This window comes from Metopolophium dirhodum, chromosome 9, assembly GCF_019925205.1.
Source record: "Metopolophium dirhodum isolate CAU chromosome 9, ASM1992520v1, whole genome shotgun sequence".
Classification (NCBI taxonomy): Eukaryota; Metazoa; Arthropoda; class Insecta; order Hemiptera; family Aphididae; genus Metopolophium; species Metopolophium dirhodum.
In genome coordinates this window covers 9,106,099-9,132,454 of record NC_083568.1, presented here as the reverse complement: position 1 = coordinate 9,132,454, position 26,356 = coordinate 9,106,099, and the positions used below count along the sequence as shown (strand labels likewise).

At 33.1% G+C, this 26,356-nt stretch overlaps 1 protein-coding gene across 4 annotated transcripts in view; it reads right to left on the bottom strand.

The window, feature by feature from the left end:
* The window catches only part of LOC132951701 (leucine-rich repeats and immunoglobulin-like domains protein 2), a 141,500-nt gene that overhangs the window by 13,750 nt on the left and 101,394 nt on the right, over positions 1-26,356 (bottom strand). For all 4 annotated transcript variants that reach the window (XM_061023583.1, XM_061023584.1, XM_061023585.1 and 1 more), the window contains 4 exons: positions 19,361-19,749; positions 13,721-13,943; positions 13,512-13,648; positions 11,430-11,582 (listed from right to left, as the gene is read on the bottom strand). In XM_061023583.1, coding sequence (XP_060879566.1) covers positions 11,430-11,582; positions 13,512-13,648; positions 13,721-13,943; positions 19,361-19,727 — 880 coding nt within the window. In that variant the 5' untranslated portion in view covers positions 19,728-19,749. The remainder of the gene's footprint in view (positions 1-11,429; positions 11,583-13,511; positions 13,649-13,720; positions 13,944-19,360; positions 19,750-26,356) is intronic.

Genomic DNA, 26,356 nt, shown 5'->3' with positions numbered 1-26,356 from the left:
AGGAAAAATGAAGGAATCAACCTGAATATCTGATCGTTTGAATTGCATAAAGTTCCAAGTTTGACGTGTTCTTATTTTAACAGCGCTTACAATAGAGAATAGAGATAAATGTTTTTTTATTTATTTTGCCGTATAGGTAATGATTTCTCTCATCCTAAAAATGGTATTCTTAGGTAAATGTTCCTCATTGTTTATAAAGACCAAAGCAAACAAGACTTAAAGTTGGAAAACTTTTAGAACTATTCTTATAGAGAATACACTTTAAAAAGGTATAGGTTTACATTATTTATTTGGCAATATTGACATGTTCTGTCGTCGAGTGTACCTATACAGATACTATAAAGGATTTTCAAAACTTTTATAATTACAATATCATAATAGTTTTATATAAAATTTAACTCACTCGTTTTAATTTTCATAACAAATATTACGTTTTTAATAACTTGCAGAGCAAAGTTGAAGAAAAAAAGATGTCTCCATTATTTTAGTTATCAATTAGATTTTATATTTTTATAAATTACGTTTCATCTGTTTGTTTGTTATTTTAAAGTGACTTCGTGTGATCAACGCGAATTAGTCAACGTTTTAATCAACATTAAATACAATCAATAAAATTAAAATAATTAAAATCGATCGTTGTTAGGTATAGTGTATAATAACTAAATTCTTCGGATGGACAAAATAAAATGGACTTTATCGATAACAGTTACTGACGTCTCCCCGTCTAGGCCATTATAGATGGGATGTACAGCAACCATGGTAATACATTAAACCTACACCACTGATCAAACAGGACAGGTTTAGAGTAAAATATTATTACGGAAAGCTTCAAGAAACGTATGCTGTACAATCGTTCGTAATGGGTATGTGATGAGTGATGACGATACAACTATTACCAGCTGCATAAGCACAATAATTATTGTTATATTTTCCTCGCGCATTTTATTGTTGTATTGTACAATACGTTGGGTGTGTCATCGTATTGTTGAAAATTTGTTAAATCAATATCATTATGTTATTGTTTACAAACTGTTTCGATATCCGTTCGCGCTCGTTTATCAATAAATATTGTGTACATTTATTAATTTTTAACCGGCAAAACGGCATCGTTCAACAATTACAGTGCCTTTTTTCCGGAGGGGGGGGGGGTCCAGAGCATCCTCATTGGCCCGTAACGATGTCAAATTTTTTTCACGGGATCATAAACCCAACCCACGGCAGGTTTGTGTCGTCGGAAAATTACGCGGATCCCCACGTGAAAAAATGAAAAATTCCTAAATACGCCACTGATCTATACTGCAGCGGTTCGCTTCAGTCTGCAGCACAATGTACAGGGTAACGAGGATAAACGGCGTAACTGCAGATGTAGGTACGTTATTGTTCGATAAGTATCATAAATGTCAAAAACCATGTACGTTTACAAATCACAACAAGCCCTGGGAATCGGTCTTTCGAGAGTTTAGGTAAACATATGAAACAAAGACAGCGGCTTTTCCGTCTAAAAGCACACAATATTTACAGAGCAACGGAATAATTTATTATTGTTTGCACGGATTAATGTTCAATGATTCATTAAAACGGCACATCGTTTGTAAAACGTATATATAATCGCATACACCTCTAAATAATTATAAAACCTCCGTGTACAATTAAAAAAAAAAATTCTGACCTTATAAATAAGAACCACCCTTATGGTGTAACCCTTATGTGCAGGTGCAGATACAATATGTGACGTCTGCAGGCGTGTGTGTTGTACGCAGATCGGACGCAAACGGATTTTCCATTTGTGTCTGTTTTCCATTGTAAATTAATTGTATTCTATTGTCGATAATATTTAAAAGTCTGATTTGGGTAGTCGTTTTTTTTTTCTTTCACGTAATAATAACGCGATGCAGGCACACCGTTTTTTGTGTTTTTAAAATAATTAAGCCGTCCATATCCTAACCTTTCAAAGAAACGAAATCCATTTTAGTATAAAAGTGGTTTTTGATTTTAAAAACAGTAATAACTGTTTTTGTTTCATTTTATCATGGTGTAAAATATTTATCTGCAATCACCACCCCTATATACCCCAACCGATAGTTTTACGTATAATAGGCGTATTAAATTGTATATTATTATTATTTAGTTTAAAAACTACGAGTGGTGGAGGCACAAGTGACAATACTTCACATATTTTTACGACATCGAGAATTTTATTTATTTACTTTTGTAGATATACACGAAATTGAAAATGTTTATAAAAAAAAAATGATAGTCTGAAAACCTAAAAAATCATACGACCATTTTAGTTCAAATTATTACAGGACGATTTACCACCACTATTTTTTGTTTTAATAATTAAATAATTCGAATTTTGATTTTTGGAGAATACGTACTAAAAATCGTAATTTTTTCAAATTCTTAGATTTAACCACAGTACCGTTTAGCTATTTAAGGAGTGTCCAGTTGTCAACTTATTTGTATCAAATGTTAATTACCCATTTTTCTTGTAAATGTTTATTAATCTGATAATTTATTCGACAACTTTGATGTATCTAAATCGAAATTCGATAGAGCAATTACCTACTAATGATGATAGGTCCAATGAATAATGATATGTCCATGAACGGGCGTGGAAGACATCGGGGCTTTGTTATATACAAAATCATAGTCATTAATATATTTCAACTATAATTTACATATTTTGCATGACTATAATAAATACTGGATCTAATATTACTTACTTAGATATTATATCCATTTTTATGGATTATTATTCTTTGTATTTACATTTTAATAAATCGGAAACTTCTCGTTTGAATTTTCACTTAGAATTCAGAAACACCAACATTAAAAAAAAAAATTGGATGTCTAATAATTTACAGAAAAAATAGGTTGGTTTTAATTTGAAAACGGAGTTTGTATTTCCGTGCAGAACACTATACTTGTTGAATGGTATAAAAAATATAAATCATTGAAAATATTATGTTCTTTATTTACCTACCTATGCTTATAAATGACAAAACTCGTAGTTTGAATAGATTTATTATAATAATGGTAACGATGAGCCCCGGGGGATCGTGCTTGAGATGAATCATCCAGAAAAAAGTGGCCGTTATTAATAATGATTTTTATTGCGCTTGGTTAATGTCGCTGATTATACTGCAAATTCATCAAACTTGCTCACCCGCTTTTTCTTCTTCAATAATCTGTTTTAGTGTTATAAGTTTAAGTTAGAAAAATATAGTCAATACCTGTGCATATGATGGGACCTAAAGTTTAAGCTATCTTTTTCTGAATATGTTAATATGTTGTTATCTTTGTCGTTGAAATCCTTTCTATCCATCTCTCTCACTTCCCTGCCTTCCTCTCTTTGTCTCTCTCGCTATTAATGGGTATAAACGGTCTTAAGTTGTATGCTATTTTTTTCTAACAATGTTATCCTCGGACCTCTCTCTCTCTCTCTACGGTATCAATCCATTTTTTATATGTTTTTGAAACCTACCAACAAATACGGTTATCCATTATCACAGTACCTATAAGACCGAGACGTGGTCGTTAACATATCGGTTACAATAACAACATAATTTGAGTGTATTATTTAATACTTCACTACAAGTACAAGCCTACCACATCTTCTATTACGGGGTTTTTTTTAAAACGACGCATACAATTTTACACAATTTACGTCCTTGCATAATTTATAATATGTAGATAGGTAGGCGCCTAATATGAACGCATCACACCGTCTTACACCTAGAAGAATCGTTGTCAGCACTTGCTCGGCCGAGTAGGAAGCCGTAGATTCACCTGCAACTACCGTAAAATAAATAAGTGTCCGTTTCGCTGTACCGACCGAGGCCCACCACGACCACCAGACGTGATTCGGCCGTAAAGCTTAACATAAATCATTCACCTTACCCCCCGGCACAGGGCTCGTACGCGATCCATATACATCTCGGAATTCGACGTCGTTTGGCGAATATAAATTTGCGAGACCGAACAACAAGTGTGAATTATTTGCCCGAGGCGGTGAATTCTGGCCGGATGAGAAACGCGAATAGCGGTCATACCTACCAGCTACCTTTCTACGATTTTTGATTTAGTTACACACGCGGGCTTTATAAATATAAATTACTATTTAAGGCGGATACCTAATTTGAGGCGAGACGGACGTCGGCGTCGGCCTTTGATTACGTATTCAGCCCGAAATCTAGCAGTCTTATATAATATTATTATGTTTTTATGCGGACGATGCACGCGCCGCGAGGTTGACGCGTGTTCGGCGTTATGTCATAATAATAATATAATATATTATAATAAGCTCGGTGGCGTGTAAGTCGACTGTGGTCGTGATCAAGGGATAGGGGTACCCACGTGCACAGCAGTTCGTCGTGGTTTAATGCCGGAGGATAAAACTGCATGAATATGCAAAGTACAGTTTAAAAAACCATAAAAAAAAAACCATACACGCATAATATTACCGTATTATATTATAAGTAGGTAGGTAGGTAGGTACTAGTTACTGGTAGTCTGTTCAAAACATCAGGACATATACCTACGCGTCTTGTATTAATATAAATTATTCGTTTGTTTATTCAAAAAACCCTAAACCATTATTAGTGACTGCGATTATGGTTTACGATTGTACGAAAGAAAAATAGTTTTCTACGTTCGACGTTTTCTCCAGGGTTAGACATTTTTTTAACTGTATCAATACATCTCGAGCCAACGATATTGTAATCAACTGAAAATGTACTCTGATTTCAATTAGGATTCAGTTGGTGTAACTTGTTAGAGTTTAAAAACAGACTAATATAGGTAACGGTAAATGCTTTGAATTTTTAACAATACCATTAAAAAATAAACAATGACTTAAACGGAATCGACTAGAAAACAACGACTTGTCCCGTACGAATAGCGTATGATTGCGACGTCTTTTTTGTTGACATAATACAATTGAAGTAGGAAATGTTATGATTGTGATGGGTATACAATATAATATGTACTAAGAATGCACTGAGTTCGTTTAACGTCCGGTAGACGTTTTTACGTTCGGGACATCAGAAATATTTTTAGAAAAAAGTTTGAATTGCCTGGTGGAAAACGCGGCCGGCACGAATTCATTCAGCGACAGCTCAGAAAAACGTCCCTTTTGCGCAGATAATTGCTGGTGATATCTGGTGCTAAAGTCGACGCGGGTAAGTAGTTTTCGAGTTTCAAATGGGAATCGGGTTCCTAGGACAAATGTATCCCTCCGGGAAAAGTTTATGGCCCGTCGTTAAGTCAACGAGAACTAAAACGCGTACACAAACACACGCACGTAGGTGTATAATATATATTCGTGTACCTACACGTTCGAGCCAACTGATAATGGCTGGTCGTAAAGTGACATAATACATGGTTTTATTGCGACTCTTATATTACTACACCACGCGGTGTATAACCATAGCTAACGGCACTGTAATAATAATATGGTAGGACCATAGGAGGTGCACCGACCGTAGGCCGGAACGATATATAATTACACTTTTATCGATCGGCGGACACACGATGACACACGTGTAGGGCGGTGTGGGAGTGGTGTGCTTCGCTTATACCAATATATATATACCTATAGGTACCTTTTTTTTTCAGTTTGTAACCGAATAGGTACCTATAATAAACTGTTGACACTGTAGTTCGCTGGCAAATCTGGGTAAAGATGTCCGAGGAAAAAATTTCCAATCTAATGGATTGTTAAAAGTCAACAATTCCGGGGTAAAATAGTCAAAAATAAACTAAAGCAAACTCCCTATATCCTCGGCAAAGTTGTTTAGAGCTAAAAGTAGGATAAATATACAGATTTGATAAACAGATAACAAAAATTTATTTACAACATTGATTATTTTTAAAACAAAATAGGCAATTAATAATTTATTTTGATTTTTTAAAAGTCATATAACAATTATTGTTATTAGTATTATATTATTATCATTAAAAATTGTCTTTGTACATACTCAGTACTTGATTATTTTAGTTTATATCATTTGAAATAAAATTAAGATCAAATAGATTGTTACACACATAATAACTAAAAATGTAATTGCAACATTGATTATATTTTAAAAAAAAATAATGTTTTTTATTTTTTAAAAGTCATATAACATACAATCATTAAAAATTGTCTTTGTACATACTTACTACTTGATTATTTTATTTTTAGGTGTAACATTTCAAATAAAATTATGTTTGGTGCAACACCCAGACAAAATAAATTGTTTAATACCCACAGAGATATCATATAAATGGAAATATCTGGTTCTATTTTAGTGCAAAACAAGACTTTTCCGTTATTGTTGACATTTGATGGATCATTTTTATGCCATCTCCATTTATATGATGTCATAAAAATGGAAGTGTCTGGTTTTTTATCTTAGTGCAACAACAAGACATCTCCAAGCTTAATTTTTAGTTTTTAGATCATACAAATTTGATTTTAACAATATTTTCACTACTTATACAAATATTGAAGTCGGATCTAAACATATTTTTTGTTAATTTTTTAAAGATTTTTAAGTGCTTCTTGAAAAAATGTATTGATTGGAGATGTCTTGTATAATATAATAATAACAACTTTATTGCGTTTTAAGAAAAAATGTTCATACCTACAATAAAAATTATTTAAATGATTTTATCCAAAAACCTAGGCTTGTGGAGGAGACAACAGTTCTTATTTTAAAGGTGTGTTTAAGGTCTTGTTCTTAAAACACATTCCCTGTGTGAAATATTATATTGTATCAGATAAGTGAATGAGACGTTGAATGTTCTGTTGTGATGTGTGACGTTTATTTTTACTACCTACCAATATTTTAATTTAAAAAGCAACAAATTGTAATTCCGTGTACAATTAGTTGTGTACAGAATACACGGACAATAAATAAATATCTCAATATCAACCGATCGTAATATTATATTATGACGTATAATGGTGACTAATGGAAGGACACAACGGGAATATGTTTGTATATACTTAAAATCTCAAATCTTCTCAAACGAATTCAAGTGCTTGATATTTTAAAAAATACTGTTAAATTCGTACGTTTCACGACACGAGACTTGTATAATACGATTCATAATGATATACACTTTAACGGAGTGGCACTACATTCGGCGACGACAAACTAGACCGTCGCGGCGCCCATCACGGTAGACGAATATTGTTCCGAATTCTTCGCCGGAAGAGAAGTGCCGAGAACGCGACATCATATTTCATTTTCATACCGGCAGAGAAGCGTGTCCCGAAAAAAGAGATCATGGTGGTCGTCAACTAAATATTATTATTATTATTATTATTATTATTATAATACTCGCGGGTCTCCCTCCGGTCGTGCCGCACCGACCAACCGACCGTCTCTCCGACCGACCACCCCTCAGCAGTCTTTGTCGTCGTACCACCGAGCGTACACGTCTCCACGACTCTCGCCCGCGCCGGACCTCGTTCGAGCTCTCTCCGCAAACGAAAAGCGGACGAAAACGGACAAGCCCTGTCCCCCCTCTCCCCCAACCCCCTCACAGTGCTTTTGACACGTCCGTTTTGCAGAGAATACGCCGCGGCGTTCGTTGTAAATCCGTTTCTGCGGAGTTCGTAATTTATTTTTAACGAGCTTCTTTTTTTTATACGTTTTTTCCCGCCTTTTCTGTATATATATAAGCCCCCGGTTTGCGGCTCGAGTATTTTTTCTCTCACCCTCTCTCTCCTTACACACACACACACACACACACACACACACACATATATAGGTACCTATGTATTATAGATCAGGTAGGTATAGGTATATACGTTTACAAAACGGCGTTGAGATCTCGGGGTTATATTGTATGAAAAAAAAATTCTCAATTCATCATCGTTCGTCAACGCGGTTTGTGCGTCGCAGTAGCATTCTAGTGAATAATGAGTACCACACATCGATTATACTTATCGCATCGCACTCGCGAGATTATAATATTATAATATTCGAATTCGTAATATTATATACAGAGTGATTCACCAAGCACCAGTTTTTCCTTTAACAATACATCTATTCAAAGCACGATTTTCGGTATTTTTAAATATTAGACCATAAGTGTTTTCTAGAGAATTGTTATGCTATACTTCTGAAGCGTACCACGGTGCTACAATTTTCTGTTTTACAAAAGAGAAAACCCACATTTTCTACTGTAGATTATTTGGTATTATAATTTTTTTAAAAACTGCATTCGATAAGTCTAAGTAAAAATTTAAACGTGTAGTTTCTTAGTCGATAAAATGTTTACATTGAGGATAAATTAGACTTTAAAAATGGTTTTACAAAAATATCTAATATTTATTATACTTGGACCATTTTTATAAACTATAAATATTTATAGATTAATATTAACTACTAAAATGTGCTAATCATCATGGCCCCCATATTTTCTAAGTCCATTTTCACGGGCCTACTAAGCTAAATAAATAAAAACTTTCATTGGTTTGAATTTCGATTTTCAGGCGTCGACATTTTCTGCTAAATAATTCGCAGTAAAAAAGGGGGTTCCTCATTTGAAAGGCATACATTTGTATCTCCACAGGACACTTATCCTTAAGTAGTACAAAATATTTCAAGAATTTGAAAATATGATACCTATCTAAAGTATATTTTAAAATTCAAAAACCAGATTTCGAATGACTCTTATTATTGAAGAAAAAATGGGGTGAGCATGCTTTGAAAATCACTCTGTATATAAAGACTTTGACGTGACGTCGATGTGCGTTCTAATATTATTGTAATTCGATTTCTAATTAAATTACCTACATAATTATGTAAGTTGTGCTCGTTGCGTTGCCGAGGGTAGTTCGAATAAGTGGTTCGAATAAGTGGTTCGAGTGACCTAAAATTAGACACACCAATCTACGCTACTTCTTATTATAAATATTACGAATTCGAGTGTTTGTCGAACTGCACTCAGACAATTGCACATTTCAAACCAACCAGCACCCTCTAGAAAATGTGGAAATTCTTGGACCAGTGGTGTATGTGAAGGGTGAGGTGATGGGGGATCGCCTACACCCTTATTGTATACTTTTTAGCAGTGTTGATTTCATGAATAATTTATTACCTTCGGGCGGTGTATTTACAATTTTCTGATATCGGTGTTTCCAAAAAGTAGTGATAAGGAAATCAGCAGTCCATAATTTATGCAAACCATGAGGAAATCACTTAACTAGTTTGGCTTAATTAAATGTACATGCATAGAGTTAGGTATTAAATCGGGAGCGCGAGCAACCGCAGATCGAAAATTATGTAAAAAATATCTTTATATTTTGTTATAATACTTTAGAAAATGTTAATTTCTCGTATTTTTTTTATTTCTAACTCTTCCGGTGGTTATAAGGAAAAATTAAGATAAATCGTCCGTCGACCGTTAAATATTTTCGTGTGGGAGGGTTGTGCGGATATTTTGACAATTTTTAAGTCGTGTTTAAGTTTCACCGCCTTTTCAGCGTCGCCGCCCGCATATCTCAACTCGATGTGTGCTTATATCTTATAATATATTACTCTAAACTTCTGTAGGAAACTGAACGGCTTAAAGTTAAAAACAAAAAAAGCCATAATGTCTGTTCGACAAAACGTTGTTTATATTTATATCGTACAGCGTGCAGTGTATTATTGTATAGTGATTTTCGACTTGAAAACTGTCTATGATATGCGTTTTTCTTATCCGTGATCGAATTATCTCCGTTGTCTAAGTTTTGAAACTGTTCTTGTGGGAATTTTTCAGGTATACGAACAAATGTTTACACACACCGCTGTAAAAGCGATTACTTATACCAGCTACCATGATAGCTGCGATGTTGATCCGAACGGCTTTTTTAGCCGGGAAATTTACGACCGCTTAGTTTAATATTATAACGAGCGAGAAAAAATCCTTCGTTCACATTATTTCGCGGTTCGGCAATTTTTTTGTCTCCACGTTATTATTGTTTAATATTCCACAATTACATTAGACTGTCGCGGTTTTACATATTTTATTTCACTTTGTTCGTGCAATAAACAACGCGCAAGAAGTAAATTCACCAATATTATAATATGATTTCCTTTCGCATAAATTCGGAATCTTCTTCCGCCGAAAGATTATATTATGCAAACGTCGCGACAAAAGAACATTAATTCAATGGACCTTAATCCCGGTCTGATTTATTCGGTATCGCTGCAGCAGTACGTATTAAACAGGTACATTTGAATTTATTTCATACGCATATTATAATCATTTATACCGTAGTCGTGTTAAAGTGTAACCGGAGTGTAGGTAATGTGAAATATATAAATACTCCCGACACGCGTGGTGTGTAGGCGGAGTGGCGGATCCATATATTTAAAATTTATGCACGTACCTACCTTCCTCAACATGATATCGAAATGATAACCATTTCGACGGATGACAAAAAATATGATTCCCCTAACGATTACTATTGTACACATAGGTATACCTCTGCAGGACGCGTATTATTAGTCGTTTTTATAATGCTATATAATTATTATCCTTATCGATAAACTATATACGGCTATATGACATAAGCGCCATAGGTACAAAAATGACATATCATTTGCGCCAAAACTTGTCGGACAAGCGCCAATCTAATATTATATATCTGTTGTACCCAACATAATATGACAAAAGCGTCAAAGGTGCACAAATGACGTATCATTTGCATCAAAATTAATATTTTATATAAATATTTGTTTAAAAAGGTCGATCTTATAAAAAATTGTCAGAAAATATAATATAAATTACTAAACTATAGTAAGTTATAAAATTATAGTTTTAATAAATCGGTTGATTTTTTTGATATTCAATCTTATTGTTAAAATATAATATATAGTTCTAAATTTAATATCTGTTAATTAATATCCATTAACCGTGGCACACATGTCTAGGATTTTAGCGCTTTCGTATGATATAACTTTTTTTTTCTTATCTAATTTTGGCGCTTATGTTTTCTACCGTTATATACCGTATCGGTGTAGATCATCAAACGTCGATAAGGCGTCGGATTTATAGTCGTCGTCGTCATTGTTGTTGTTGTTGAATTACCTTTACACGTCGTTATGTTTGAACTTTTTGCGAGTACGGTAAACATATTCGTCTTTTGATGTGCTTAACGCGACAACAACTACTTAAATATTTTTGTACTCGAGTGGTTCATAATATATTATTATATGTTTTATGGTCGTCGAGAACTGCGTGATGAAAATTCAATTATCTCATCACTCAAGGCATTCAGAGTTTCCCGAAAATATATTACTTATATAATCTTTTAAAATGGCGGACATGATTACCAACTATACCTGCCTCGTATACGAAAAGTCGTCTGTAATTTTCGTCGTTTTGTCATAAAATGTTTTGAATAATATATTATTATTTTTATTTTTAAATCACGTTCTTACCTTCCAAACCGAAAAAAGCCTCTTCATCAATGCTCGATATTTGATTTCCGTCCAACTCCAACGAATTCAGTAGTGGCAAATGTCGAAACACTTTGGCAGGTATATGTTTGAGATAATTGTGTGCTAGGATCAGCATATCCAGTGTTTGTAAACCTTAAATGATAAAATATACAAATTATGCCCAACGGTAGTACTATTTTTACAGACTAAATTTGTCGGATATAAGAACGCCAGCAATTATTATGAGTTTGGCTGAAAAGTATACTCGGCGGACATGAAAAGAGTGGAAAAAACAACCACCACCATTGCAGTTGTAATATTTATTAAATTTCCCGTCCTAATTATTAATAATGAATATAATGATTGCATTTATTATTTATAATTATTTATCAAAAAATAGATTTTTATTTTAGACTTGAGATATTATATTACATTATAATTGTTATTATTCGATTATTATTATCGCTCGAAAACGTGAAACATTATTTTAATATTTATACGCAAAGGATTATAATATGCCATTCTTAGTACAATCTGTTATGGATTGATGTTTTAACTGTGGCTGTTCGTATAGAATTCAGCTAGAAGAATTAAAAACAACAGTTAATAGTTAAATCACATTTTTACTGGATAAACCTGTACATGTACTTTATAGTTGTATACAGTACAAAGCTCATACTATGTCGAGTACTATGTGAACTAAATGTATTCCGTTTTGATAAATAATTAGTCTATACCTATAAACCTTAACAATAAATACTGTTGCGAATAGTAAGCTCACGTCTTTTGGGTCACAATGTTCAACTATTGTGGGTCGAGTACCTATTATTATGTACAAAACGTATACCTACCTAATATTAATGTATATCATTTTTAAACACTTTATGATTTTAAATTATTTGTGCACAAAAATTATGTTTCAAACTTAACTCTCCCAACACAATCTGGGTTTACATGGAGCGTTATAGCTATACATCTGTAATTAGTTTGTTATTATGTAATTATTGTGTGCTACAAATAAAGTCTTAGGGGACGGAGTGGCCGAGCGGAATAAGGCGTCAGCTGCGACGCAGTCGACCCGAGTTCGATTCCTCGGCCATGGGCGGCATTTTTCTTCGGACAAGTCACGGTGTCCGGAGAACAAGTGCCGCCATCCCCCACCCGGGCATGGCAGATACCTACGGGTGCCCACTTGAAAATCTGCCAAAAACTACACACACGTGTTTACCAACCAACAGTATCCTCCCCTACAAATAAACAAACAAACAGCTAATGGCCATAGTTGCCGGGCTTAATGACCAATTTAAAAAAAAATTAAAAATAAAGTCTTATTATTATAATTGTCATTAATTTTTTCAATAGGTGGGTAGATATACGAATAATTGTTCTTGTTTTACAAGTGGCAAAGAATTACAAAAAATGTTAATTGTCTTTTAAAATTATTTAAAACAAACATTATAAGGAACTCGTTCATTAATCATTGTTTTAATTCACAATGAGTACCTACACATACATCTTTAAAACTTTTTTTATCTCTGAACCACTTTAATAATACTTCAGAGTAGGTACCTAAAGTTAAAAGCGATTCGTGGATAAGAATATAAATTCAATACTTTTAAACAAAATAAATATTCTTGTAAAAAGAATGATAAAAGTCCTGTACATGATTAAGGGCTCTCGATTCTTGAGAAAAATAACATTGAAACTATTTAAAAAAATTAAACATACAAAAGCGACGGATGTCATACGACGAATGCTTTAAATTAACAAACGTGGTTTAAGATGTGTATCATGTGTTCCGTGTAGGTAATAAATTATTATTTTATCAGCTACTAATATTAAATCTATTTAACTTAGATAGGTAACTCGATAAAAGCCGTGTTCGACCAAAAGTATTAATTATAGTCAACTATAATAATTTGTGCCGAATTAGCGGATACCAAAATCTTTTCATATTGAATAATCAACAAAAGTAATATTGCAATATAATGACATTAGATTAAGTTGTCCTCGTGTACTACAATTAACAATTTATTTCGGAGGGAAAAATAGTGAATTTTTAAAAGTAACGAGTTAAGTTACCTATGAAATCGCCTTCGCTGATCGACGTTATCTTATTTTCTTGAATTTCTAATTTCTTTAGGTTGTCCATCGTCTGCAGAGCTCCGGTCGGTACTCGGTTCAATTCGTTACCACCGATGTTCAATCGTTTCAGTTTCCTGCGGACCGATTAAAACAATATTATTGTTACCCAACGAAATACCATAAAAAAAAAACTACTACGAAATTACTTCTCTGTGCCGGCGAACGCATTGGCCTCGATGTTAGTGAGCCGATTTTCGTACAAGGTCAATATCTCCAGCGTGCTCATCCCCTCGAAAGCATTTGCATGGATGGCAGTGATTTTGTTATGGTTCAAATTGAATATCAGCAATCGATCTAAGCTCTTCAACGCCGGAGTCGGTACGCTGCTTAACGAATTCTGAGACAGATCTAATTGGGTGAGTGCTTTTCCTGTAACAAACGTATACATTTTATTATATATCGAGTTAGGGTGACGGTGAAAAAAGTGTTTGAGGAATTGTCACATGATACGAGATTTAAAACCAGAAGCTCGTGCATTGCTATATTACGACGTACACGACTATAATATATAATATACAGTATGATATTATTTATGTGTTTGGCTTCTGGCTTTGGAGATGTAAACCGTATACTTTGTAAAAAATTATTGTGAAATGTTTTAATCTATTTGAACAAAACACTCAACACAGGCTGACGATCCCGGATTAAGTGGGAAAGGGGGAGGGGGCATGACCAAGAGCCCACAACGGATATCAAACAATAGTGTACCACTGCTGGAGCCAAATAGACTGTATTTACGTCGTTTTGTACGAAAAGTTGTACAGTCGTCAGTTGAAGTCGTATATACTCATATAATTTGACTGTCTGCGGGCGTTTGAATATAACGTTATAATAGTGAAGAACGTTTACGTTCTTATGTTGGTGTTTCGTTTTACAAATATAAGTATTGAAGACGTATAGATTTTGTCATGGTTCAAATTGAATATCAGCAATCGATCTAAGCTCTTCAACGCCGGAGTCGGTACGCTGCTTCAAGAATTCTGAGACAGATCTAATTGGGCGAGTGATTTTCCTTGATGGACACGAACAAACGTACAGATATTGTATATAGAATTAGGGTGAAAAAAGGGTTTGAAAAGTTATTATTGTGATACAAGATTTAAAACCGAGGTTTACGAACGAGGTTATTTGAAAAACTCCCTAACATTTGTGTCGAAGCAATATTTAATATCAACTGATTATACCCGTTAACGTCAATTTGAATTTATTTAAACTAACATAAAAAATTATGATTTGTTACGGACACTATTATTAGTATATAAAGTCTGTTAAACATACAATATGATAATATAATATACTTTTATTTACAGCAACAACTCCGCTCGTTGACTAAAATAATTTTTCATTTAGCACTTTATTTAGTACAGTCATAGTTAGTATAGTATTTGTTTGCTTTAACAATAGTACGTGTTGCGTAATGTCAAGTCCGAGTCCAACAATCATGCGAAGGATAATCAACGAGTATTGTTGTTTATAAATTTATAAAATATTAACCTTTAAGGAAGACGTGACAATCTAATAATAAAAACCTATGGCTCCGCAGGGAATATTCTTCGCAGATGAATTTAAATTATAGAAAAGTTATTTTCAAAACGTATACATGTACGTTTCTAAAAACACAAAGTCCGAATAACATTGTTATTATTTTATTAAAAGTCGGCAACTCTTTGTAAATAAGCAAACAGAATAAGGGTTCAACGAGGAAAATGAATATTCATTTGGAAAACAAAAAAAATCAATAACGTGGTCGAAAAACGTCGATGGGCAACAAACAGTAAGGCGACTTCGGTGTTCGAGTTTTGATATTTCACAGGTACCTACGCGATAAAAGCGTTTTGGAAAATTGGCAGACATATATACACATCGAGTTCGGTACTTTTGAAAGTGTTGTTATTGCCGAGAACTTTTACGGACTAAAATAAAAAGAATCGTTTAAAGTTTTCGATGGGTTGAATATGTGCGAGACTGCGTTGGGAGACGGCGAAGTAGGCAATATGATGTATTAATCATACCCGTAGATGTTTTCGACATTCTCGCGATGTTTTGCAGTATATTTGATAGGACGTGTTCAAATTTCCGAAACCATTCGCAAATTAGATCGACAAAACGTAAAATCGTACTCGACACAGTCGCGGGTTTCATCGAGTTCAATAATAATAATAATAATATATTAATATCGCATACGAAATCCGATAAAATGTAATATTAATTATTATTACACTGCGGCCGTTTGGCGGTCTGTTATAACATAGAACAATATAGAAGCGAAACCCGATCAGCTGATTGGGTTCTTGGTTGCCTATGATCTGAAGTCTGAACCTATGAAAAACATGAAAACGGTTCCACGCACTAACATGATGTTAGACCCATGGTTACCAATATTATGAAAACGGTTCCAAGTCTATGGCGGGATACGCTACGCAGAGTCGGCTTGTTTACCATTCCCTATTTCACGTATGCCACGCCCCCCTGGAAACCGTGTTCAAGGCCATAATCGCCCGTTCTGCCAATTCTCGGAGTTTCATACCAATGGTTATAATAAAGTACGTCGACATTTGCATATCAATCATTATAATAATAATAATAATATTCGTTTCACTACAATATAACACCGTACTACATTATATATTATATTATAATATGTGGGTGTGTTTTAGGTTTGAGTGTTGACGATGACTCGTGCTTGACATCGCGTATTGATTATAACATCTCCTCCACGCCACGTACAGGTTGTCCCGCGGTGTAAGCTTTTCAAGTGGCGGCAAGAGTGGGTGAGGGGTGCGTGTGTGTGTCTCACAAGTTATAATATAAACTCGGTTAAAAGTTATAACTAACGAACAAAAAAAGAAAAACGCACGTGAACGCTGTAAGTCGTCTGGCGTACAATTTAGAGTACCCATTCAATAAAATATAATATAATGTACTGCAGTGTTCAGAAAACCGGAAGTTCGTGCATTGCTATATTACGACGTACACGACTTTATAATATTATTTATGTGCTTGGCATCTGTTGAGATGTAAACCGTACTTTGAAAAAAAATTATTGTGACATTTTATAATCCATTTAAACAAAACACTCAACACAGACATTCCCCGGGAGGGGGGGGGGCATGGCCCCGGGCCTATAACGGATATCAAACAATAGTGTGCCACTGCTGGAGCCGAACAAATTGTATTTACGTTGTTTTTGTACGAAAAGTTCTACAGTCGTCAGTCGAAGTCGAAGTCGTATTAAATACCTACTCATCTGTACTAATCTGTCTGTCTGAGCGTTTCAATATGACGTAATAATAGTGAGGAACTTTTCACGTTTTTATAATAGTGTTTTGTTTTACAAATATAAGTATTGAAGACACATATGTATTATCATCATATTTTGATCATTTTTACGGGCCCCTAAAATTGTTTGACCAAAATTATCTTAATTCGGGCTTGCTGGCGGAGGGTATGTCAATGAAACAACTGACGAGATCGCGATAGAGGTCGGATTCGTTTGCTCGACGGATGGTTTTATTCGCGATAGTTTTAAATTTTTAATGACGCAGTGAAAATTGGTACCTACGATTATATTATTATTTGATAATCATATTATGGTCCATAATTATTTATATAGATAACTCGCGTTTGGGGAGGGGCAGATTATATTTTGAATATTGAAGGGGGCGTCGGAGGATTGATCGTGTTGTGGTGATAGTTTGGGGAAGTTGAAGATAAAATGGGTAATGCACAAACCACGTGGTCGTTGTGGAGTTTGCGGAAGTTTACTCAATATTTAATTTTTTTTTACATAAAAATCAGAAACTATTTGAAACAGAAACTAATAATTAATAATTATTTATTATTTATTATTTATATAGAATTATTATTAATTATAAGTAGTTATTATTACATTGAATATTGCTGTAATGATATTAAATTCTTTCAAATTTTGAAACACAAATGACCGGAGATTGGAACCAATAATGGATTTATATTGACTAAAACTTGTCGTACTAATGAAAAACCAAAATAATTTATAGGTAATCCTATCGGTCGTCTGACCAAGATAAGATAAGATGGTAAATTTACGACAATTTGATAAATAACCCAATGTAGGTTATAGACGTACATTAAATAAATACCATGAAAATTTTTCAAAAATTAAATTATGCAATTTTATGCGTAATGTTCAAAATATGCAAACAAAGTTGTGCTATTTAATCGAGAATAATCCAAACCGTGGACATATCTGACAACCAATCAATTCGGCCTCAAGGGAAAAAAAACTTTCAAATGCATAGAAATCCTAGCCCTACTTATGACGTAACGTGTTCGTTTTTAATCACAATTTAGAAATCGACATTCAGTAAAATTATTTATTTACTTAAAAATCCACGCACCACAGAATATTATTATTTTAATAATATGTATTACATTATTTATTGAAGTGAAACAATTTTGACTTGCCTGCTATCATAAGTGAAACACGTTGGTTTGTTTGCATTGTCAAAATAAAATGTAATTAATTTTGTTTACAGTCACAGTTGGCAAATGAAAATGTGTCATCGTGTCTGTCAATAGTTGTATTACGGTGGTAAACGGTAAAAAAGTCCGAGGAAAAAAAGTCCAGAAAAAAAAGTCCAGGAAAAAAAGTCCAAAAAAAAAATAATTTAAAAATAATATTATTTATTAGGTATTTAGGTACAACACTTAATTATTAATTATGCATTCATTATTATCATTATTTCAAAATTACTTAAATATTAAATTATTATATTAAAAAACTAAGCTTAATAGAACATTTTTGTTTAATAATTTATTACTAAATTTACTAATTTTATTTTAAATTAATAATTAATTAATATTTAAATATTTTTTTCTCGGACTTTTTTCCAGGACTTTTTTTTCCGGACTTTTTTTCCCTGGACTTTTTTTCCTAATATCATAATCGGCATACCAGTTGTGAATTATCAAAACAAAATTATGATCTCATTTTTACTTATTTGTACTCACAACTTATTCCCAGTCGATAGGGCGTCATAATCGTATATATGATAGTACAACAAGTCTGAATTAATTATGAATTTCTTTTGTCTTATATTTGTATAATAATAATCATAGGAAATAATATATTAATTTCAATTGAAAATGTTATTTTTATATTTTATTTCAATACAAACTAATATTCTATCGGTTGAATGACTCTGCAATAAGTTTCACTTCATCCGCGCGCACTCACAACACACACTTTTTATGTATTTATAAATATAACGATATACCCAAATTATGTGTTCTGAAACGATTTTTTTTCTTAAACGCCCGTGGCGTAACCATACCCCGTAGGCTTACCCGGTGATATCGAATTCCATGTTACTTTTATGTGTTTGAATTGAGTCCAGCTTATTATCTTATTATCTTTGAATTGAGTCCGTATAGCTAAAGGTGGCCTTACCTAAGCCTAACCTTGCACATTATATTACACATAATTATTATTATGTTTAATTAATTGACTCTTTATACTTATTATTATAACTAAAAAAAAAGCAGTGTAACAATCACACACATTTATTGGGAGATTACTCCACGTGGTGTGTCCTGGGTATCGCTAATAGGCTGAACGGACTCAACTCGAACAACCTATCAATATTGGTCGGACTCCACCCCGATAACCCAAAAGTATTTTCGGGACTCAATTCAATGTTATCCATCCCACCATACTCTGACCCGCAACGCCGCCCCCCTACCAATCAGAGCGCCGTTTTCGATAACCGCTGTAGAAAAATCGTCATCAACGTCGTCATGCTCACCGATGGAACTCAGCGACGACTCCTCGACGACGGCCAGCGTGCTGTTGTGTATGGTCAGGTGCCGGATGTCCATGCCCAGGAACACGAAACCCTGCAACTTGGGCAGGTTGTTGTGTCGAAGCTTCAGGTAGAATATGACCAGCGACGGTTTGCCCTTGAGCACGGCCATCGTCTTGGATATGTGCTGCAGGTCGGTGAACTCGCACAGTATGTCCAGACCGCCATTCTTCTTCACCGTGCACACGCAGGGAGCGATCTCGCCGTGGGTGGGACATTGCTGAATGACCGGGCCGCTGGCAGACCATGCCGGGTCCACGGAGAAGGCCGACAGCAGGCCGCACAACACCAATACCGACGTGGGCACCATCGCTAGCCGGTGGTCGCCATACCTGCAAGCGGAAATTCGAAAATTAGCGACAGCTTGTGGGGGCATGATTTATTTATTATATTAATTTTAACACCCTGAACTCCGGGTGGGGGGAGGGGGGTACGGGGGTTAACAATTAAAATATAGGTAATTATACGCAGTAGTATATCATTAAGATACATATTATGAGATACAATGTATAAGGATTTACCACAAAATAATATACATATTATTATAATATGATTATAAGGGTTCTAAAATGTTATGAAATTAATTTTTTTGAAATATTTCACTCTGATAAAAAATAATAAAAACTAATTTTAATTTAAAATGAGGTATAGTAGAAATTACAGTGACTATACTTAGTTAAGACGTGTTAAGTGGAAAACGTTATAGAAATATTTCTTACGTAGTACATTATCCAAATTACATAATAATTCATATAAACACATTTAAAAAGTTTCAAAACTCATGAACTAAATTATAAATTTCTTAATTCACGTTTATTATTTATTTTATAATTACTAATTAGATATAGTTATAAGTTATAACCAGAGTCACTATTATAATTCAAATAAAATACACATTTTAAATTTATAAAATCCCTATAATACCTACTTAGTAAGTAACTATTATAATATATTTATTAATACATTAGATATAAGTTCTCTTCACCTTGATCGGGAACTAAATATTGGTGAATCACAAATCAGTGTGACCATCAACATCTAAAAATGATTTTGTGAAAAAAAAAAATTTTTTAATTTTTTGAATATTTCATTGAAATATTTGAAGATGGCTGTGAGTTTCAAGTTTGAAACATTTCAAAGTGAAAATTTCATGTGAAATATTTCATACTCATAACCCTTAATTTATAATATAGTCGCGAAACGAGCGAGTCTCGGAAGGGGAAATCTAGTTGGAAATATAGCACCCACTCAACCCTTGATCTACTAGTATAATATCATAATATATAGGTCAGTGGTTTTCAACCTTTTTTCACGAAGACACCCTAACTCATATCCAAATAAACGGTGACACGAACTTATGTTAACGAGCTACTAAATTATGTTTATTTTACGAGTTAATATTTTATTAAAAAATATACATTTACTTCATTAAAAATTCAACAGTTTTAGCTAGGTATTTAAATTAAAAAGCGGCTGTGGATAATAATAAACAAAACAAATCAGTGTGATACTTGAAATTGGTGAACCTGAACATTTAAGTCGTTAATTCTTGGCTGACAAACTTAAAAGTTGGTATTCAATGTTTATTTACGTAGGTACATCATAAACATTGAATACCAGAATTGGGTCCCCATTATAATATTTAACAAATACGCTAATTGCATTAGAAGAAATTTAAATTACTATACTAATTGGCAATTGCGTCCTATGTAAATACATTATTTTCTTTCAATGAATTATGTAAATCTAACATATAGGTACATTTGGTAGCTCGGGAATTATACGGATGCTCGTGCGTGATGCATATTTTTACGAATCAAAGTCAAATCATAACTTGTCGATGTATTAATACGTCGTTTAATGATTCCCTATGAATTAGTTTTAACGCGGCTTATCGCCTATTGCCTAACGTTTTAGATTATTACTTCATTTAAATTACATTCGACTTAACTACGCGACCCACCAGATGCAAATCACATAATATATTGGCAAGTGCGCCCGCAGGATAAAATCCCACCCGGGGCAAGGTTAGGTTTATTATTTATAATCTAATATTAGTTATAGCGATATTGATATTAAAGTACATGTAGTTAAAAATTCCCAGGGGAGCAGTTGCCCCCTTGGCACCCCCCTACGAGCGCCTGTGTATATAAGCAATATAATATATTCGAATATTCGGCAAATGCGCACGCACTAATGAAAAACACTAAAAAATGTTCGTATAATTACACGACTGATTAACCATGTAATATAATATACAGAGTGATTCACTACATTTTTTCTCCAACAATGAATTTATTTTAATTATAATTTTTGAAATTTTTAAGTATATACTCACTTATGGAGACATAATATTTTCAAATTGCTACTTGGCTTCTTTTTATATAATTTAAGGAAAGTCCTGTGATCAACATATTTTTTTTAAAAAGAGAACCAAATTTTTGATTGTTAATCGTTAAGAGGGCAATCATTTTGAACATTTTGATTTATATAAATCAAAATTTGAACGAGTAGTTCCAGATGTATTAAACTTCAGGTACTTAGGATAACAGTCCATTATAAGAGGTTTAGAACGTATATATACGATTATTTGGAAATTATAGTAATAATTAATATCATAATTAATTAAAATTTCATAATTTGTAAAAATCGTCCGAGTACCTAACCTTTATAATAGCTACATAAAAAGTACTTGATTATTAACATTAATTAATTAAAATTGTACCATTTGGAAATATCGTAAGAGTAGGTACCTATTATAGCTATAATAATAATTACTTGACAATTAATATTTTATGTAGAAGCATTGTGAAGGACTATTATCTTTAACGATTATTTTTTACTACACAGTCATTGAAAACGAAAATTAGGTCAATAATATGTGTGTAGAGCGTTTCAGTGCGATTATAATGTTTTTATCGACGTGCTTAATGTCTTAAATTCCCTATGTTGCAGCTAGTATTGCAAACATTAATTTTTATAATAAAATATATGTAATAAATGTGCATTAGTCTTCACTCTTCAAGAGAATGTGCTGTACAATTATTATTGTATTGTTATTCTGCAGGGTTTATTGTTCGGGGCAAACTAGCAAGTCGAAGAATTCAAACATCAGCCCACGTCGATTTAGTTCTCTGTTTTCGCTTATTTATGAGTAAAAGTGTTGTACGTTATACACTCGTCACCGCTATTCAGCACTGTTTAACGCAGGCGGGTTAGAGAAGATTCTACGTTTTTTTTTCATCTATTTTGAAGAGTAAATCGTTTTCAACTACGCTCGCGAGTTTTATACGAAAGCATGTCGTGTCGATACGAATTGAATGAAATCGCTCGACCTTTTAGCTCTTACAAAAAAGCGTACCTATATGATATATACAGGGGGACTATAATCAATCGTTCTCAACCTAATTTAAAAAACTTATTAAAATTTTGAGTTGGGGAATATTTAAGTAAGTATACTCAAGGACCATTAAATACTTTGATATTTTAATATAATTTTAAGTGTGTTCTGCGTGGGTATATACAATTTTTTTTTCATAATATGTGAACCCTTCAAATCAAAATTTGAACTAGAAGTTTCTGAGCTATTAAAATGTATTTACTATAAGAAAAACTGCTCTACAAAAATATAAAATATTGTGTTTCGTCTTGTGGGTACTCATATATTATACTTGCTATGCTAATAACATAATATTCAAAAACCACTAGTTCGAATTTCGATTTATAAAAATAAAAATGTTCAAGAAAAGACAATTCTGCATTACCATTTACATAGAAAAACAGTGATCCTCATTTGAATAAAAACCATCCATAGGAAACTATTGTCATAAACAGTATAAAAATCTGAGTAATTGAAAATATTATGGTCTTAGGTACCTATATAGTATATACCTACATAAAAGTTCAGAAAATCGTAATTTGAATAAATTCGTTATGGAAAATAAAACATGGGTGCGAGCACGGTCGGTGAACCACCCACCCTGTATAACTCCGTTAAGTCATAAATAACGAACAATATTTAATTTCAAGCAGGACGGACACACAAGTACGTATAAAATACCTGTATAACGACCTAGGACCTACTGTGGAGTTTTTGATCCGGGCTGGTACGTGTCGGAACTGTATTATTTTATACGTTACCGACAACACAATATTATTATAATACCGACAAAAATGTGTGCAGGAAACGTTTTTTTTTTCTCATAATTTTGACGTGGTAACGCTTATTATTAGGGCTGTGCATTTGTAGGAGAGTGCATTTTTTTTTGGTGATTGTGAAACGTAGCTTTGTAAGTATCCATTTATGAAACTTTTATTTTGCATTTTTAGTTCATTTTCCGGTATTTTTAATCAAGTTCTGTCAATCGACATGTTTGTAAAACATTTTTTTTTTTATCCAATGCAATAGTAAAGACCAAAGATGAATAAGGTACCCGCAATTAAATATATTTAAGTTTGTTTTATTATTTTAACAAAATAAAAACATAAAAAAAATGTTTAAAAAATGTTATAAGTGAATAGCATTATACAAAACTCAAATTCAATCAATATGTTTTTTTTTATTATTAAATAAACACATTTTATGCATGTAAAATGTAATGTACTAATGTATAATAACCTATAATATCAATATAAATATAAAAATTAAATTAAAAACCACTTTAAGTGAATTTTATACTATAATAATAGTTGGAATTTTATATTGCATTTAAGGGCATATTTTATTGTACTTTTTAGAAATTTTTAAAGTTTTCTAGTGCATTAAATGTACAGCTCTGCTTATTATAATATATACCTACACAACGTTGTATGGTAACCGCGGTAGTCGAGACGTGCTAATTATTGTCCTGCTGTGCGACATCCCTAGACGATCGTATCGGTATTACAATGTATGTTTGTCAGGTATACGTTTTGGTTCGTACTTGGAAACGTATACCCATCAAGTTTTATTAGAGTAAAATGTGTCTTAAAAGTTTTTACCAAGTTTCCGCAGTGCACGACTATCGTTGTCCACAGAGTTATGTAGTATATAGCTAAATAATTGTTTATCGAGCCGGTCGTAACAATATAACTACCTACCTATAAATACGACGTAAACTTTCTTGACGAGTAATAATAATAACTAATTTCAGACGTACTATTCAATATTATAATAATTTATCGGAGGAGGAAGAAAATCACAAAACGCATATTGCTTAACAAACTAATAACATGAATTATTATCATACGACTAAACATTATTATATAGGTAAACGATTTTTAAACGGTCATCATAAAAAGCGATTAAAAAAGGCACAATAATATTTGCAAACAAAACAATTTTTTGTGTTCGGTAATGGTCGTACTCGGGAGTCGGGGGGATCCGCCTAAGTTATATATTATTATTATGGACACGAACAAATCACTACAATTCCTACGATTTTCCAACCCCGTATTGCCAATTTGCGTACGAAAAACCATTGCTTGTTTTTTGTAATTTTTAGTTCGACGACGTTTCGACGTGTACATTTGTCAAATTAACTAAAGTTCGTATTATGGATTTATAATGGCTCAAAGGAAATACTCTAAAAGTTTGATCGAAACTTTCTGTCATTTGTTGTCCCCATAACCGTCGCTGTTTATGACTAAGGCGTACAGACCATTGTATGTACGAGGTTCGCCACAAATGCTTTTGAATGTCGAGTCGATTTCGAGTTTATAATGACTGTAATAATATTTACATTTAATGCGTTCGTAAACAAAATATCTATCTGCACTCGTATTATGTCGAACACCGTTTATAGCTATGCACACGTTGTATTTAAGTTCAGTGGGACGTTATGATGGTGAGTATTGTCGGAAAACACGTCACAGTATATAAAGTTATTATATTATTGTTATAGGGTTTACACGTTTATCTATAAGTATCAGGTAACTATTATATTATGTAATTTATGTCCGAAAAGAAATTGTAGTTTATGAGAAATTTTGTACCTACCAAATATTGTAATGATATTATTCACTGTTTTTAGCAATAGGCTCCCGAGGGGTTGAAAACGACAATAACCGAATTCGTCTATACTGTTAAACGTCGAGAATTTCGAGTTTAATAACTGTAATAATATTTACATTTAATGCGTTCGTAAACAAAATATCTATCTTCTCTCGTACTATGCCGAACACCGTATACAGCTATGTACACGTTGTACTTAAATTCAGAGGGACGTTATAGTGGTGAGTATTGTCGGTAAACACGTCACAGTATATAGTATTGTTATAGGATTTACACGTTTATTTATAAGTATCAGGTAACTATTATATTATGTAATTTATGTCCGAAAAGAAATTGTAGTTTATGAGAAATTTTGTACCTACCAAATATTATAATTATATTATTCACTGTTTTTAGCAATAGGCTCCCGAGGGGTTTAAAAACGACAATAACCGAATTTGTCTACACTGTCTATGCGCAACGTAAAATTTAAATATCCCACAACAATACACGAAGAAGCTTTTAGGGGTGGAATTGTCGAAGGAGATATTTTTTTATTGATTAATATTGTTGTACTTGCATATAGAGGTAGGCGGGTTATATTATTCGATTTAGACATTTGTACATTCTATTTCGTTCGTACAAATTGAGTTTTATTTCGTGGTCTTGATCTCTGCAGGAAATGTGATATAATGTTTCCAGAAGGGCGTATTGTTCATACGAATGATGCGATTTATTTTTAATTTTTCTTGCCGTAAGCTACCGAATCCAATTTCATACTATCTTTTATTTTTATTATTCCAAATTGTACCACTGGGTTTTCTGACCCTTATGCGCCATGCATTCCTTTGGGGCTTACACCGAATTGCACTGTATATAGTGTATTGAGAGAGTGTTTGAGATACAAACTTAACACTTTATTTTATCGTTTGTGTGTCTTTAAACTATTATTTCGACTTGATAAAAAT